We start from the raw sequence: 19,183 nt of genomic DNA, 5'->3' as shown, positions 1-19,183 counted from the left end.
CCCAACAATAAGAGTTGTTTCCCACCATTTGGAAGATGCTGCTTCAAAAGAAAAAAAAAAGAAAAGAAAAATCAATGAAACTTTTTTTTAATATACTGAAGAGAACTGAAGGAAGTTTAGAATGGGCCCCAGACATGCAGTGGCAATTCTATTACTACTGTGTTAAATTTAATACATACTTAAAAACACCCAAACTGTACGTAGCAGAAGTTCCCAGTTTCCTTCACAACCCTCCTTTCTGCCCTTCTTTGCATATCGAAATGTCCATGCTTGTTAAGTTCTGACTCAAGTCCAGAACACTGTAATCCACTACATCAAAAGAAGGGACAGGTTCACTGGGGAGTGGGGAGTAAGACATGGGAGAGTGAGTTCAGCTTTGGACAAACTGAGTTGGAGGTGCTGGCTAGACTATTTTTTTTTTTAGACAATGGGGGTTAAGTGACTTACCCAGGGTCACACAGCTAGTAAGTGTCAAGTGTCTGAGGCCGGATTTGAACTCAGGTACTCCTGAATCCAGGGCCGGTGCTTTAACCACTGCGCCATCTAGCTGCCCCCTGGCTAGACTATTAGTAAGAATGTTCTCTGGAATTAAGGTACTAAAAACGGGAGGGATGGGGACAAAGAGAAATTAATCAGTTCAGGACATGGTTTACCCTATAAGTACCCTTGAGACAAGGAAAGAGAGATATACTCATTGCTGATTCCTTAAGAAGGTACAAGTGTGGGGCAGCTAGGTGGCGCAGTGGACAGAGCACCAGCCCTGAAATCAGGAGTACCTGGGTTCAAATCTGACCTCAGACACTTACTAGCTGTGTGACCCTGGGCAAGTCACTTAACCCCAATTGCCTCACTAAAAAAAAAAAAAAAAAAAAAAAAAAAAGAAGGTACAAGTGCAGGGGCAGCTAGGTGGCACAGTGGATAGAGCACTGGACTTAGATTCAGGAGGATCTGAGTTCAAATCCAACCTCAGACACTTGACACTTACTAGCTATATGACCCTGGGCAAGTCACTTAATCCCAATTGCCCCACCAAAAAAAAAGGTACAAGTGCCTCCAGCAGAAAATGATTTTTTAAAAAAATCGATTAAAAACAATTAGATGTAGTCTGTTTATTTGGAAGAGAAATGGGATCATCAGAGATGGGTTCTAGGTAGATATTTTATAGGGGAAAGGATCAGAAATAATAATTATATATAATTAATATAATAATAAGGAAATGCCCTACGGTTAGCAGACACTTTCTTCAGGGCCTTGTGAAGTAAATAACCTGAGTAGGATTATTCCTACTTTACAGATAAGGAAATTGAATCAATAGAATGTAAGCATCTGGAGGGCAGGGACTTCTGTGGGGAAGGGGGTTGTCTTCATATTCCCCAGACCTTAGTGCAATGCCTTGCCCATCAGCAGGTGCTTGAGAAATGTTTCTTGACTTGAATTGAAGAGGTAATAATAATGATGATAACAAAAATAATGATCATCGCTAACATGTATGGAGCTCTATAAGTTTGCAAAGCATTTTGCATGTGTTAATTTATTTGATCTTCACTATAGCCATTTGAAGTAGGCGCTACAAGGATGGTAGATTATTAGGAGAAAGCATGCCTGTTCTATGTCTGTGCCCCAAATTAGTTACAGCTCTTTTAATATTATGTTTGATCTCTCCTCCTTCCACAGAAGTGGTTATCTCCCTGTCATCTGCTCTCAGTGAGGATCATTCGGATGAAAAATGTCCGTCAGGCTGATGTGTGTGAGTATCACCTCAATACATTCCTGTCTCTCTGAGAGGTCCAGACATTCAGACCTGACTCAGATAGGTCCTGGCTAGAGAAAGGGTCAGGGACGCCTGCATAGGTGTTGCTCCTGGTCTAGATTTCAGTGACATTGAAGGTCATGGTTAATTTCCCATCCTCTCCTAAACCTCAACCCCCCAAAAAAGAAAACCAAAAGGAATGCCTCCCACCAAAGCTCATGTTTCTAATTCATAGATTTTTAGGGCTGAAGGGGATTTTAGAGGTCATTTAGTCCAGAGCTTCTTAAACTTTTTCCACTGGCGACCCTGGGTATATAGGTATATAAATAGGTATACATAACCTTTTACTGTTGCCAAATTTTTACAACTCCCACATTCAGTTCCACAGCCCGATCTGAGCTTGCAACCCACAGTTTAAGAAGCTAGGATTTAGTCCAACTCTTCCATCTTACAAATGACAGAGTGAGCAAGGAGCAGCATTGGGATTTGAACTCAGCTTTCTTGAGGACAAGTCTAGGGCCCCACATTGTCTCTGAGCTCCCTCACTTCCCCTTCAGCCTCCCCATTCCCCACCCTGCCATTTCCTGTTTTCTGTCACTAGCACCTGTACCTACAGAAGCCTCCCATTCTTGTTGTTGTTTGTCCTTTGTTCTCGAAGATGACCATGACATCTGGAGGTGATGTCATGACTTGTAGTGAATTGGATTTAAGTGAGGAAGCGCTGTGCAAGGTTCACCAACTTGTCTCCTCCAGAGCCAAATGGAGATGGCCCTGGATATTTAAGGCAATTGGGATTAAGAGACTTGCCTAGGGTCACACACCTAGTGTCTGAGGTGAGATTTGAACTCAGGTCCTCCTGACTCCAAGGCCAGTGCTTTATCCACTGTGCCACCTAGCTGCCCACCCTCCCATTCACAAACATTTCCAAGAACATGAGTTACTCAGAGTACTGAGGCCCAGGCTAAGGCATTCTCATTTTGTGGCTTTCTGGAGGGAAAGTGAGGCCTCTAGACAGTGGCACTTGGAAAAAAAATTTGTGTGGTCCCAAGAACTCAGGTCTCACAAGGAACCAATCCTTGGGAACTCTTTAGGGTTAGTCGGTCAACTAGAATTTATTTATTTATTCATTCATGGAGGCAATTGGGGGTAAGTGACTTGCCCAGGGTCAAATAGCTAGTTAAGTGTCTGAGGTCAGACTTTAACTCAGATCCTCCTGGGTCCAGGGTCAGTGCTCTATCCACTGTGCTACCCAGCTGCCCCTCAACTAGGATTTATAAAGCCTATTATATACTATGTTCTGTATTAAATGCTGGCAGTACGTCTTTGTACTGCCAAAAAACCCCAACCCCAGTCCCGTTTTTAAGGAGCTAACAGCCTAATGGAGGAGATAACATGAAAATAACCATGTAAAAATAATAGATATAACATTAATATTAATATAATGAATATGATAATATATTCTATTCACACATAGTATATAGATATATACACACATAGTATATAGATATAGATACAGATATCGATGGCTACCTATTCATAGCTATATAATTATGTATAATTTATAAATAAATTAGTAGTAATCTCAAAGGGAAGGCAGGAAAATTAAATATGATTGGGAGGGGCTGCTTGTAGAAGGTATGACTCTAACTGGGACTTGAAGTCAGGGAAGTTACGAGGCAGAGATGAAGAGAGAGAAGCTTCCAGGCACGGGGCAGGGGGAGAGGGGATGACAGAGCCATTGCAAATGCTTGGGAGATGGAGTAGCTAGTCTAAGGAATAGCAAAGAGGACAATGCACTGGATCTGAGTGTGCGGAGGGGTGAAAGCTGTAAGAAGGTTCGAAAGGTGTGTGTTTTGTGGGGGAGGAGCAGGTCAGGTTATGAAAGGCTTTGAGTCCCAAATAAAGGATTTTCTATTTGATCACGAAGGTTATAGGGAGTCACTGGAATTTATTGATCAGAGAGGTGATACAGTCAGACCTGCAATCAAGGAAGATTAATTTGACAGCTGAGTAGAAGATGGATTGGAGTGGGGAGAGACTTGAGGCAAGGAGCCCGACCAGGCTATTGCAATGGTGATGAAGGTATGCACCATGGCAGTGACGGTATCAGAGGAGAAAAGGGAATAAAGGTAGAAATGACAGAATGACCATCGATTGGATATGGGGCTAAAAGGATTCAGGATGGGAACACACACTACTTTCAGTCCTGACTAAGTATTCTTCTGCCACTGTGAGTAAAACATATTGGGGTTGAGTGCACTGAGATTTGGGTCTCTGTCCTAATGAAATAAATTTATAGCTGTTACATTCTTGGGACTTCATATGCATTCTCTTCGGAAAGAAGGAACCCCCTGCCACTGGCTGCCATCTTCATAGATCATCATTCCCATAGATCTCTTTTTTGTGGGGAGGGGAGGGGAGAGAAGATGACTTTAAGGATGATGTGTAGATATCTGTGGTAGAGGAGGAGTAGGGCCATCTTCCCCCTTCACCACCTGCCTCAACTCATCCTCCTGCTTCATTAAGACATCTCAAGAGGTTAATGTCAAAGCCTTGCCTCTAAATTCCATATGTTGTCCTCACCACCTCTTGTTCTGAAGAAGCAATCCCTTGTGTCAATGCCCTCTGGGGAATGTGACTCACTATTCACAAGTGATCATCTAAGCTTGACCCCGGCTCAGCAGCTGCTCCCCAGAAGCACCCAGACATTCTAATCTTAGTGTCCTTATTAAGGAAAAAATAAGGTCCTCTACTCTTCTGTTAACAAATATTAAGAATGGCTGTGCTGGGGCAGCTAGGTGGCACAGTGGATAGAGCACCAGCCCTGGATTCAGGAGAACTTGAGTTCAAATCCAGTCTCAGACACTTAACACTTACTAGCTATGTGACCCTGGGCAAGTCACTTAACCCTCATTGCCCCATAAAACAAAAAAACAAAAAAACAACAACAAAGAATGGCTGTGCCTACCAATGGCCTTGAAATAAGGAAGACCTAGATTCAAATCCAGCCTCTGACACTTCCAGCTGTATGGGCAAGTCACTTACCTTCTCAAAATCTCAATTTCCTCATCTGTAAAATGAGGAGGTGGACTAAATGGCCTATGATTTTGGAATCCTAGGGCAAAAGACATTACTATGTGATCCAGTAACATTGACCCTCTTACAGTTCTTTGAACTAGAATTTCCTCTCCTAACTCCAGGCATTTTCACTTACTGCCTGGAATTCTCTCCCTCCTCATCTCTTCCTCCTAAATTCCCTGGCTTCCTTCAAGTCCTAGCTAAAATCCCACTTTCTGCAAGAAGTCTTTCCAGATCTCCTTTAAGGCTAGTGCCTTCTATTTATTGCTTATCTCCAATTCATCCTGTCTCTATTTTATTTTCCCATGTTCTTTGAGTCTTTGTGCATAGTATTTTTCTTTCATTTTTAAATTTTATTTAAATGTATTTAAATGCATTCATTCATTCATTCATTTGTCTATTTATTCATTCATTCATTTATTTGTTGGTGCATAGTTCTTTCCATGCTTTCTCCATCTGATTGGGAGCTCCTGGAGAATGGAAACTCTCTTACACCTTTCTTTGTATCCCCGGGCCTTAGAACAGTGCACTTGGTATGTAGTAGGTGCTTAATAAATGCTAGTTGACTTATTTGACTGAGTTAAGGACAAGAAACAATTAGAGAAGAGTAGAACAATTATAGAACAATGGGAGATGAGATAATTCATATCGAACTTCATACATCAAATTCTAAGCTCTCTAGGAATTTCAGCAAGGGAGGAATCCATTGTTCAATTTTCAATGTGAACATTCACTCCTCATTGTTTTGCTGATTGTCTCAACTTAAGAAAGTGATGGAGAAAATAGCAATACTTTGGATTAAACTTAAAAGTGTATCATGGGGAGCCATTAGGTGGCTCAGTGGATAAAGCACCCACCTTGTATTCAGGAGGACCTGAGTTCAAATCTGGCCTCAGACACTTGATGCTCACTAGCTATGTGACCCTGGGCAAGTCACTTAACCCTCATTGCCCTGAAAACAAATTTTTTTAAAAGTGTATCATGGGTATATTTTTTCCCCTAAAGAGCCAGATGTTAAATATTAAGCAGCACACCCCTGGGGAGATTACAGCAGTGAGAGTCATCTGGGAAGAAGGGGGATTCAAGCCAAGGCTTCAAATGTGGGTAGATTTTGGATTAGTGGGAAAAAAGCAGGAAAGGGCATTCTGGGAGAGGGTGAGTGATTAGCCACTGAGATAGGTAGGAATAAGCTTGTCATGTATAAAGGTCAGTAAAGAAAAGAGAGGATATGCTGGGGTATTGTGAGATAAGGCTGAACACTGTTTGGGGTGTAAGGTAGCGATGGAAAGCCTTGAAGGCCAAGATGGAGAGTCAGAATTTGATGATGTAGGCAACAGGGACCCACTACAGGTTCATGAATAGAAGAGGTGAGCCGATGAAAGGAGTGTTAGAAGGCAGTTTGGCCACAGTGTTCAGAATGAATTGGAGGGAGAAACTAGAGGTAGGGAAAACATCTTGAAGGCTGGTACAGTGATCCAGATGTGAGATGATGAGGGAGGAAGGAACCGAGATGGGAGGAAGGTAGTTAAAAAAAACCCCAAACCACATGGTGTCTCTGAGCTCATCCTAGGGTTGAGGTTGCTGGAATAAGTGTCAATGAAAGCTATTATGGGCAAATTACAGGTGTAATTCATCTGTCAGGGGAGAGAGGGATGAAAGGAATAGCGTTTCAGGGAGGCTTGTGGTTAGCAGTATTAATTGGCCACCAGTTTATAGGCCTGCCCTGTGCTATAAATAACATGTGGGGAGGCAACAGTTAATATGAGTAATGTTGGAGTTATCCATTTCTGGGTTGGAAAGCAGGAAGAAGGTCCATTGCTAGTTCATTCATTTGGTCAATAAACATTTACTAAATGCGTACCATGTGCCAAGCACTGGTCAGAGACTTCACCCTTCCCTCACTCAGATTTTGCAGCTTCATTACTCCCTGAGTGGCAGGATCATAGATTTATTTTTTTAGTTTTAGGATCATAGATTTATAGTTGGGAATGACCTTAAAGGTCACTTAGTCTAACTCCCTTGTTTTACAGACAAGAAAAATGATGCCCAAAAAGGTAGATCACAAGTGTCTAGAAATCTATTAGTGTCTTCTAGATACTAGGCTATTCCTTAAACTTTCTTTCTGTTTCACCCAAAGAAAAAACTAATGAACCTGACTGCAAAAGCCCCGATCCCAAGAACAAACACAATTGACTTCAAGTGTGTCAGCCAAAGTGGCTCCCTGTGAAGGTCTTTTATAAAACCTGTTGTTATTTGACAGTTGTTTTAGTCATGTCTGACTCTTCAAGACCTCATTTGGAGTTTTCTTGGCAGTGGGCCTGTGGCCAGGAAGACCTGAGTTCAAATCTGGCCTCAGACCCATACTAGCAGTATGACCCTGGTCAAGTCACTTAACTTCTGTCTGCATCAGTGTCTTTGACTGAACAATAAGGACCATAAAAACACCTATATGCTAAGGTTGTTGTGAGGATCAAATGAGATCATATTTGTAAAGTACTTAGCATAGTACCTGGTACCTAATAGGTGCTTAATAAATGCTTGCTTCCTTTCTTCCTTCCAGGGAGGTGAGAAAGTACAAATACCTAGGGCAGGAAGTGAGGGTGAGCAGGGTGGAGAAACAGGAAGGGCTTCATGTAGAAGGTGATGCTTGAGCCATGAAGGATCTGAGGGTTTCTAAGATGTGGAGGTGAGGAAGGCAGGCATTTCAGGCATGGGTGATGGCCAGTGCAAAGGCACAGTGATGGGAGATGGAGTGCTGTGTATGAGATACAGTAAGAAGGCCATGTTGACAGAGCTGCAGTATGTGTGAAGGGGAGTCATGTGTAATAGTGCTGGAAAGGTAGGTTGGATCTGGGTTGTGATGGGCTTTATGATGACAGAGGAATTTACGCTTTATCCTGGAAGATCTTGAGGACAACTCCTCATGTTTAAATGGAATCGTTGTATTCAGGGCTGGGTCAGATCCAGCAGCCACCTACCATTTTGTTTGACTTCTTCCTGGGGAAAACCAGCGTTGAGTCAAGTGCGGAAGGAGGAGTTGCCTCTGCCTCCCACTGTAAAATACAATTACTACACCACCCACTTCCAGGAAAGACAGCTCATCTTGATGACCTAGCCCTCAGATAGTCACCCTAGGAGAAAAAAGATTTACAAATTGAGTACACCTTAAAATACTACCCCCTTACAAGTTGAAGTCATTCCTGTTGGGCACTTCATTGTTATCTTCCATCATCTTCCTCATCTTTATCAACAATGTCTATTCACAGAATTCCAGATCATGGACTTAGACTTGCGAGGGGCATCAGAGGTCATATAGTTTGATTCATACATTTTTTTTTTTGCGGGGTAATGAGGGTTAAGTGACTTGCCCAGGGTCACACAGCTAGTAAGTGTCAAGTGTCTGAGGCCGGATTTGAACTCAGATACTCCTGAATCCAGGCAGGTGTTTTATCATTGTGCCACCTAGCTGCCCCTGATTCATACATTTTTAAAGATGGAGCCTAAGCCAAGAGAGGTCAAGTAATATCTTACCCAAAGTCACAGAGGGGTCAAGTATCAGTCATGATTTGAACCCTTGTTTTCTGACTCTAGATACAATACTCTTTCTACTGAACCACAAAATGTCAGAGATGGGGGCAGCTAGGTGGTGCAGTGGATAAAGCACTGGCCCTGGTTTCAGGAGGACCTGAGTTCAAATCTGGCCTCAGACACTTGACACTTACTAGCTGTGTGACCCTGGGCAAGTCACTTAACCCTCGTTGCCCTGCAAAAAAATAAATTTTTTAATTAAAAAAAAAGTCAGAGGTGGAAGGGACCTTGGAAGTCATCCAGTACAACCTGTACATAAACAAGAGTATACTATAGCTTATAGTATATTGTATACTTATATAGTGTATTATAATACACTTATATTATAGTGTTTCGTGTCCCCAGAACTTAGCACACTGCCTAGCAGATGTTGTTGTTGTTGTTCAATCCTTTCAGTTGTGTCCAATTCTTTTTTTTGGGGGGGGTAAGGCAATTGGGACTAAGTGACTTGCCCAGGGTCACACAGCTAGTAAGTGTCAAGTGTCTGAGGCTGGATTTGAACTCAGGTACTCCTGAATCCAGGGCGGGTGTTTTTATCCACTGCGCCACCTAGCTGCTCCCATGTCCAACTCTTCATGACCCTATTTGGCTTTTTCTTGGCAAAGATGCTGGAATTGCCAATTTTCTCTCCAGCTCATTTTACAAATGAAGAAACCAAGGCAAAAAAAATCACTTGATTTGTCCAAGGTCACACTTCTAATAAGTGTCTGAGGCTGGATTTGAACTCAGGTCTTCCTGACTACAAGCCTGTGCTCCCACTGTGCCAGATAGCAACCACCTAGCATATAGCAGAGGCTTAATGTTTATTAACTTACGCAGGACTTTTACAATTGACTTAACTGTTTCTCTTCTTGTGATCAAGGCATTTACAATAGGCTCTTCTCCAGGCAAAGTTCATGGTTCTACACTGAAGTGATTCCAGACGCTTGGCATCTCTCTTCTTCTTAGACCCAAAGAAAGTCTAAACATTTCTTCAACCCGTATTGCTGTCTCTGTCAATAGGGCTGCAATTTCTGATTCTTCTCAATTCTACTGAGGGCCTTTGCTTGAGCCTACTATTGAGGATGGAAGGGTGTTAGGTGATTGGATCTATGATTTGATCAATGTGGGGTTATCCCAAAGATGAAGTTCTCTATACTAATGTACATTAGCAACAGTTTTGAAACTTACAGTCTTAGAGAGTCCCCAGGATACTGATTGGTCAAGTGATTTGACCAAACTCCAATAACCAGGTATCTGACAGGTCTTCCCGAATCTGAGGTCAGCTGTCTACCCAACTGGCCACATTGCCTCTCTTGTACCTCTTATAGATGGTGATGACTGGGTCCTCCCCTCCGCAAAAAAAAAAAAAAAAAAAAAAAGCTTTTAGAGTTCCTGAGGATTTGGAATTAGCATTTATATATATACATGATCAAGTCAACAAACATTTATTAATTGCTTCCTATGTCCAAGGCAAAGACTAGGTTGCTGAAGATACAAAACAAAACTAAAAACTTGAAAGCCTAACATTTTTTAAGGAGGGTGGATCAGACACCAAAAGTCTACCAATAAATGAATATGAGGTATGTGCAAAGTAATTTCAAGCAGAGACCATTACCAAGTGGGGAGATGAGGAAAGGCCTCATGTAGGAGATGATGTCTCTGCTGTGCTTTAAGGGAAGGTACGCTTTAGTTCCTGCACTGTATTTAATTCCTCCAAATTGTATTATCGATGAGTTATAGATTCTACTTTTTCTGTTCTATTACAATTCAGAAATCTGTTAACATCCCTGAAAACCCCTCCTGTGGTACAAACAGATCCATCCTTCCAGGACCATCTTGGACAGGACATTAAGTCCTATATAGAGAGATTTCCAAAATTCTGAGACATCATGGTTTAAGAGCTTTTCGCTCGCCACAGAGATGCTCATACTGAGGCTAGGTTTGCTTTTTCCCTGCCAACAACAGCTTCAGGGAGTTTTCCAGAACCTTATGTTTTAGTATGGAATGATTTCGTTAGACTACGTCCATCTACCGATGAACATTTTTAAGTACCATATTCATCCATCCTCTTCCATTCACATGTTGAAATTCTGCTATTCCAGTGCTGGTTTCTAATGGAATAGAATAATCTAGGGATAAACGAGGCCAGGAATGTGGGTCAGATTGATTGCATTTGTTGGAGCACAACTAATCTAGTTGTGCAAGCAGTCATCCCTATTTTAGGAAAGCAACTTCCCTGTTGGAATTATCACACTGAATTTCATCAGTGACAGATTCCTTAGATATTTTCCCTGCTGCTGCACCTGTTACTGAAGCATCTTGAATTACTCTAATAGACACTGGGGCTATCAGGCTCTTTGGAGTTAACTGAATAATATGCCTAAGTATCATGGGTCACAATATGTTTTTCACTTGGTAATTCAGATTTAAAACTGATGATTGATTCTAGTAGACTCTCAACACTGTGAGTTGGGACAAATCTATTTTTGAAAGACTCAATCTTCCCTTCCCTTTCCTTTTCTCCACCTCAGTAATCTCCCTTTTTCTCTCGCTCCCACTATCCTTCTCCATTTCCCACTCACTATTCCCCAAAGCATAAGAAAATTAGTTCTCAGAAAGGAATCTGATTTTTAAAAATGCACACAGGAGAGAATGTGCTCATTGTTCTAAGGCCTTTTCTACTTCTAATATTCTGTGTCCTAAGTGTTTATGTTCCAAGGCTCCTTCCACCTCTAAGATGTTGTCTTAACTATCTATGTTCCAAGACCCCTTCTACCTCTAAAATGTTGTGTTCTAACAGTCTATGTTCTAAGGTCTCTGAAATTCTGTGGAACCATGTGTTGATTGATATGATTTAGTGAGTATTCCTTCAAAAGTATTCGTGTTTTTACCTGGGATCAAAGCCTTAAGCCAAAGAAAGTAAGCTGTTCTTGGGGGCATTTCAGGTATCAGTCAATGGATAGAGGAGCTATTCTGTAGGCTGCCTTCCTTGAGCTACACACAGGCTAGAGAGTGACTGAGTGCTCTCCTTGGCTCGGTGCAAAACACTGTATACAAGAGAAGCATTATATGATATGTATACCAAGGGGCTTCTGGTCTAAAGGAGATAAATAATTCTACAGTTGGGCCCAGCTTAGAGGGGGCTGACCAACCACCACTCAGGGAAAGAAGGAGGGAGCTCAGGTGAAGGTGGAACAGGGCCTTTCTTCAGTGGATTGAATGAGGCTGAGCATGCTCTCTCTGGTTCTGAAATTGGTGTAATTTAGCCTGGAATTTTGGAGGGAATACAATCCTAGTTTTAATTCAAGTATTTTTTTTTATCTTTTGGGAGGAATAACTTTTCCTTTGAATGCTTGGTCATGATCCAATAAAAATCACAGCTATTAAAGCAAACCCAAGCTTACCCAGGTCTGGGGATATTCCCAGAGCTCACCAGTAACACTGACAAGGGAGTTAATGCCAGGAGGGGTTTAGTCTTACTCACCCCCTTCCAGAGAAGACTTGATAGGGCTGGGCCCGGTAGAGTTCTGAAATGCATGAAATTGGTCTTCAACACCTCTCTGTCCTTAGAATCTGGTTACCTACTGATTTTCTGTGCTTCCAGTGTGGCATAATAGAAAGAGCACAGGGCTTAGAATCAGGAGACCTAGGTTTGTGTCCCAGTCCTGAAATTTCTTGGTCTTGCTAAAGTCTAAGGGCAAATTATGTAAGCTCTCTAACCCTCAGTTTCCTCATTTGTAAAATGGGAAGAATACTTGCATTACCTACCTCACAGGGTGATGAAAGTCCTTTTTACCTGAAAATGCTATAGAAACTATTAACGTAGTAAGTATTATCATCATTGCTCCTATGATCATGCACTCCTACTAGGGTGGCCCACCAGTGGGGCCAAGACTTCATGCTTCCTATCTTCCAGTTCCATAGAAACTTACCCATATTTCTCATTCTCTTAGGGACCACTTTTCTGCTTCATAAATATTGGATAAATTACATCAATTAGTTGTTGGGAACCAATGTGCTACCTTTCCCAAATAACAGGCTGCCTTAATCCAATTTTTAAAATACAGCAGGAAATGTTTACTCATATTTCTATCACTTCTACTCTTACCAAAAAGACAGTCTTCTTTTTTAATTTTTTTTTTATTAAAGACCAGGATTTCCTATATTGACTAGCTTGGAAGTAGAGGGATAAGTCACTGCCAGTCTTACTACTGATCAGCACCAGAAAAGGGAAGAGCTGGAAGGGGAAGGAAATAAACATTACATCTATAGTACCTACTATGGGCCAAGTACCATGCTAAGTACTTTAGAAATATCTCATTTAATCCTCCACACAACCCTGTGAAGTAAGTATTATTATTATCTCCATTTTACAGTTGATGAAACTGAATATAGAAGTTAAGTGACTTGTCCAAGTCCACACCAACTAGTAAGTATCTGAGGCCCACATTTAATTCAGGGCTTCCTGACCTCTATCCACTGCACCACCTAGCTGCAGCATGGGAGTCTTTGACCTATGTAGTTTCCTACCCAGGCCAGTTCACACCTCCTTAGGTACGCTGGTGGTTTCCCCTGTCTCTAGGGCTCACCATATTGATACTGGCCTTAGTATAGACATTTCATCATTTAGCCCATAAAAACTCAAAACTTCTGAGATCAAAAAATCTAATAACTTCAGCTTAATAACTTGCCCAGGGTCACACAGCTAGTAAGTGTTAAGTGTCTGAGGCTGGATTTGAACTCAGGTACTCCTAACTCCAGGGCTGGTGCTCTATCCACTGTACCACCTAGCTGTCCCGACTTGTATTCTTATATATCTGATTCAGTTCTCTATATTTTTTGGATATGAAGCCTTTATCTGAAATACTGTCTGTAAAAATTGTTTCCCAGCTTTTTGCTTTCCTTCTAATCTTGTTTGCATTGGCTTTGTTTGTGCAAAGACTTTTTAATTTAATATAGTCAAAATGATCCATTCTGCATTCATAATGTTCTCAATCTCATCTTTGGTCAAAAATTTTTCCCGTCTCCACAGTTCTGATAAGTAACTATTCTTCCTTTTCTAATTTACCTATGGTTCCACCTTTTATGTCTAGATCTTGTATCCATTTTGACTTTACTTGGTGTATGGTATAAAATGTTGGTCTATAGCATCACTTAAAGCAACCACTATGATAAATTATGTGATTCCAAAAGGGGGTTGGCAGGGACTAGGATGCCCAGGGTGTTTTTACAAGGATGGTTGTAGGAGCCACCTACTATCCTAGGGAAGAAGTCAGTAGATAGAGACTATCTTCTGGCATCTAGGTTCAGTTTGGAGTTCATTTGAAGGGCATATTTGTTCTTATTAATCCACAGTTTCATAAAACTCATTTGGAGAATAAGGCAGCTCCATCAAATCCAGGTGGTTTAAATACTCATCAACTATATCCCTTGTATCTAGATTATGAGATTTGGCACAACAATACAAAACAAGCCATATGTAGGATAAATAGGGGATAATTAAAAGAGGGAAAGCACTAGGATTAAGAAACGTTGTGGAAGGCTTCCTGTAGATGATGGGATTTTAGTTGGGGCTTAAAGGAAGCCATGTGAACATCCGTAGTCAGAGAAGAGGAGGAAGAGCATCCCAGGTTTGGGGAATAGCCAGAAAAAAAAAGTGTCAGGAGCCAAGAGTGTTTTGTTCCTGAAACAGCCAACACTTATTAGCTGTATAACCTAGAGGTAGGCACTTTAAATCTCTAAGCTTCAGTTGCCACATTTATAAAATGTGGATAATAATAATACCTTCCTCCTAGGATTATTGTGAGGATCTAACATGATAATATTTATAAAGTGCTTTACAAACCTTGAGGGGCCATATAAATGATAGCTGCTATTATTATACTTCTCAGTCTACACCACCAGGAAGGCTATTTTCTCCTCCTAATTCTACCTTGCTTCCATTTCCCACAGCTCCACCAACAGTGCATTAGTGTTCCAATTTTCCTACATCTTCTTCAACATTTATCATTCTCCTTTTTTGTCATAGTAACCAATTGGATAGGTGTGAGGTGGTACCTCAGAGTAGTTTTAATTTGCATTTCTCTAATCAATAGTGATTGAGAACATTTTTTCATATGGCTGTAGATAGTTTTAATTTCATCATCTGACTATTTCTCAATTGGGGAATGACTAGACTAGGGTTTTCTTTCTAAGTTCCTCTGGCCTTTAAAGGAAATAAGATCTTATTGATATAGACATAATGATCTTATCCTCAAATTCAGGCCAAATAGCACATTGCTGTTCAAGAATAAGCAAAGATAAATGATGAGCAGGAAGAGTTCAGAGAAACCTGGAGGGTCTTACATGAGCTGATGATGAGTGAGATGAGCAGAACCAGAAGAACATTGTACACAGTATCATCAACATTGAGTGTTGACCTACTGTGACAGACTATATTCTTCTCACCAATGCAATGGTACAGAAGAGTTCCAGGGAACTCATGATAGAAGAGGATCTCCAAATCCAAGAAAAAAAAAAGAAAGAAAGAACTGTGGAGTATAGATGCTGATTGAACCATATTATTTCTTTTGTTTTGGGTGCTGTTGTTTTTTTTTTCTATTTTGAGGTTTTGCATCACTGCTCTGATTCTTTCTCTTGTAACAGGATTAATGCAGAAATAGGATTAATGTTATTATGTGTATATATATATGTGTGTATATATCTATCTATCTATCTATATGTATATGCATAGAGATATATAGATATAACCTATATCAGATTACCTGCTGTCTAGGGGAGGGGGGAGGGAGGGGAGGGAGGGAGAAAAATCTGAAATTGTAAAGCATGTATAAACAAAAGTTGAGAACTATCTTTACATGTAACGGAAAAAATAAAATACCTCATACATTAAAAAAAAAAGAATAAGCAAAGATTTATTCCATATTTTGGAAACTTGCTTCACCAAAGAATCAAGGGCATAGTACCAGGGAGTCGATTGAAAACACTAGATGAGTCTTCAGGTCTCAGAGGTAATGATGGGGCAATAATGCCCATGAAACTCCCTAGCCACTTCAAAAGAAAGTCAGTCAGTCAGTCAAAAAGTACTTATTCATGCAAAGTGCAAGGGATACAAAGAAAGCCAAAAATAGCCCCTACCCTCAAGGAGATTCCATTCTAATGGGAAAGACTATGTGTGAAGAGTCTATAAGTCCTGTTGTTGTTGTTGTTTGTCCTTCATTCTCAAAGAGGACCATGGAGTTTGTGAGGCAGACTTGGGGCTGAGCTGGGGTGTGTCTCTCTGCATGTGCAATTTTACCTGTTTAGGGGGTGTAAGGGAGGTCAGGCTGAGGGTTCTACTTGTCTTGGACCAGCCTAATTTGGATTCCATTCCCCCCACCCCTACCCCACAACCCTGATCTCTCTACCTCTTTCTTTCTCCCTCCCCTCCATGTCTTCCTCGGGCAGTGAGTCTGACAGACTGTTTTGTAAGTCTCTGGCTCCCCACTGCCTCCCACGAGAAGCCGAGAACAAGGACTATCTCCAACTGTCGCAACCCAGAGTGGAATGAAACCTTCAACTTTCGGATCCAGAGCCAGGTTAAGGTAAGGGCCAGGAGCCCCCGGCTGTCTAACCCGTCTTTCTCTTTTTTTGGTCTCCCAGTCCTTGTCCTTATTTGTCCTTGTCCTTCTGCCTGCCTAAGCAATTCTTGGCCATTTCTATGTGCCTCTAGTATTCTTTACAGATACACCATTTGGTATGGTAGAAAGCGTATGAATTTTTAATCAGAAGTTGATTTTTAGTCATTTTTCAAGTCATGTCCAACTTTCTGTGACCCCATTTGGGGTTTTCTTGGCAAAGATACTGGAGTGGTTTGCCATTTCCTTCTCCAGCTCATTTCACAGATGAGGAAATTGAGGCAAACAGAGTTAAGTGACTTGCCCAAGGTCACACAGCCAGTAAGTGTTTGAGTTTGGATTTGAACTCAGGTCTTCCTGACTCCAGGCCCTCAGTCACTTATCTCCCTAGTCAAAGGATTTGGATTTAAATCTTAGCTTACTACCTATGTGATTTTGTGTAAAAAACCACTTATCTCTCTGGGTCTCAATTTCCTTATCCAAAAGATAAAGGGGTTAGATGGTTCCTGAGGTTCGTTCTAAATCTTTAAGTTTTGTGAGGTAATCTTAGGTAATGAATAGTGTTGGACTCAGGAAGACCTCTGTTCAAATCCTGTCTTAGATACTTATTAGCTTTGTGACCCTGGACAAGTGATTTAAACTCTCTAGTCCTCAGTTTCTTCATCTGCAAAATGAGGGAGTGACCTATAGGTTCCCTTCCAACTCTAAACCTATGATCCTTTGACATGACAGTGATAGATGAGAAGCTAGTGACCAAGGTAGACTTGATGTTTCCTTGAGGTAAAAATGAGATGAATGAGGGAAGTTACAATTTCTTTTTTTTTTTGTACTATGAATCTAAAGCTATTCTATTTCTAACATAGACTGAAGTCTAGATCAGGATTCTTTAACCTTGGATCTATGTACCCTCAAGGAACCCAAGGATACATTACAGAGGGGTTCATGAACTTGAATGGGAGGAAAAAATCTCATCTCCATTTTCACTAACCTTTGGCTGCCTTTGTAATTCTATGTATTTTACTTTATTAAATTTTATTTAATTAAATATTATGATGAGAAGGGGTTCACAGGCTTCACTGGATTGTCAAATGAGTCATGACACAAAAATGATTAAGAACCCATGCTATAGATTGATGTGAACAAAGGTTATGTTTTATCTCAAGGACAATAGGAAGATCAAGAAGCTATCAAAGCCATCCAGGTTTCATTCAAAGGAGGAATAAGAAGCCACACAGTCCAACTCCCCACCATTCCCCTTTTCCCCATCACTACTACTCCAACAAAGGTCTAGAAAAGCACCAGGCCAGATCCTGATTTGGAAATCCAAGGAAAAATTACAGCCTATGTTGGCATAGGGAGATTAGAGGTCTTCATGGGACCAGCTCTACCCAGGAAAGTAATAATGTGGAAGCTTACATTGCAGGAACTAAATGGGGCCTGGAGCTGTCCATCAGGTCAAGAAAAGTTTATGGATTCAACATGAAGAGGCATTTCACCCAGTGCAGGAAGCAGTAATAAGTGCCAATTGGCAGTTCTATTGAGTAAAAATTAATTGGAGACTGAATAACTTAATTCTAAAGAATGGGTGGATTGAAGAAGTCATAGAAACAATAATTTTATTAAAGATAACAATGACAATGAAACAACATGCTACAATTTTTGGTCTTCAGCCAAAGGAGTCCTCAGGGGAAAATTATTAACTCTATACACTTTTCCTACCAAAAAGAGAAAAAACATATCAATAATTTGAGCACACAACTAAAAACACTAGAAAAACATTAAAATTTTTAAAGCCTAATTAAAAGTTAAAATACAAATTCAAATAAATCATATAAGGAATGAACAAAATTGGAAGTAAAAAAAAAATCCATTTCACTAATAAGTAAAAGTAGGAGCTTTTCTTAAAAAAATAGAAAAACCATTTCTTAATTTGATTTTTACATGGGTGGGTGGGGGGCCATGAGGGTTAAGTGACTTACCCAGGATCACATAGCTAGTAAGTGTCAAGTGTCTGAGGTCAGATTTGAACTTAGGTCCTTCTGAATCCAGGGCTGGTGCTTTGTGCACTGAGCCACCTAATTTGATTTTTAAAAAGAAAGAGGAAAAATAAATCATCAGAATAAAAAATGAAAAAGCTGAATTAATAAAAAAATGAAGTAAAGAAAATTGTTAGAAACATTTTGCCCAATTACATGCCAACAAAACTGATAACTTGAATGAAATGGATGAATATTTACAAAAACTTAAATGCTCAGATTGATACTAATTTTAAGTAAGCTAATAAATAAACATTTTTAAAGTATGCATTTTAGTTTCTAATACAGTAAATATTGATAGATATGACCCATATAAGCAATATATAAAAAAAGAAATTGAACAAGCCATAAATGAGCTCCTGGAAATGAGCATCTAGAATTAGATGGATTTACCTATGACTTTTATCAAGCATTAAAAAAAATTAGTTACCATATTACATAAATGGTTTGGAAAATATCAAAAGAAAATTTCTTCTATGAAACAAAAATGGCTTTGATATTAAAACCAGCAAGAGTCAAAACAGAGAAAGAAAACTATAGACTAATGGTTCTCAAAGTGTGGTCCAAGGACTCCTGAAAGTCCCTGAGAAACTTTTATGGGGTCTGTGACATCAGAGCTATTCTCTCTCTCTCTTTCTCTCGGTGAGGCAATTGGGGTTAAGTGACTTGCCCAGGGTCACACAGCTAGTAAGTGTCAAGTGTCTGAGGTCAAATTTGAACTCATGTCCTCCTGAATCCAGGACCGGTGCTTTATCCACTGCGCCACCTAGCTGCCCCGGAAAGAATTTTTTTAAGTTGGAAGGAAGGGGGTCAAGTAGTACCATATCTCAACTATATGACAGCAATAATCATCGAAATTATTTGGTATTTATTCAGAAATAAAGAGCTGGTTGAGTGGAACTTGTCTGTTTCACTTGCCTCACTTGATTATTGTTTGGGCTTTGATGGCTCAGAGTGAATGCAAATAGCAATTGTTTCTGTTTGGGTCAGAAACACTAAGGTTATTAACCCTCCCAGATTGATTTTGATTTTTAGTTGTTGTTTTTATTGTTTTGACTAGGTAAAAAAGACCATCCTTTGCCTCATTTCTTACCTAGCCTTAATCACTGAATGGTTGTTGCCTCAGTCAAACT

At 40.4% G+C, this 19,183-nt stretch overlaps 1 protein-coding gene across 1 annotated transcript in view; it reads left to right on the top strand.

Moving 5' to 3' along the window:
• Positions 1–19,183, top strand: part of PLA2G4E (phospholipase A2 group IVE) — a 117,167-nt gene that overhangs the window by 48,332 nt on the left and 49,652 nt on the right. Inside the window, 1 exon segment of the mRNA XM_043980562.1 lies at positions 15,845–15,981. Within this exon segment, the coding sequence (XP_043836497.1) occupies positions 15,845–15,981 (137 nt within the window).

Source organism: Dromiciops gliroides, chromosome 2, assembly GCF_019393635.1.
Source record: "Dromiciops gliroides isolate mDroGli1 chromosome 2, mDroGli1.pri, whole genome shotgun sequence".
In the NCBI taxonomy this organism is placed as follows: domain Eukaryota; kingdom Metazoa; phylum Chordata; class Mammalia; order Microbiotheria; family Microbiotheriidae; genus Dromiciops; species Dromiciops gliroides.
The sequence above is the reverse complement of the archived record's forward strand: the minus strand, read 5'-3'. Positions and strand labels throughout refer to the sequence as shown.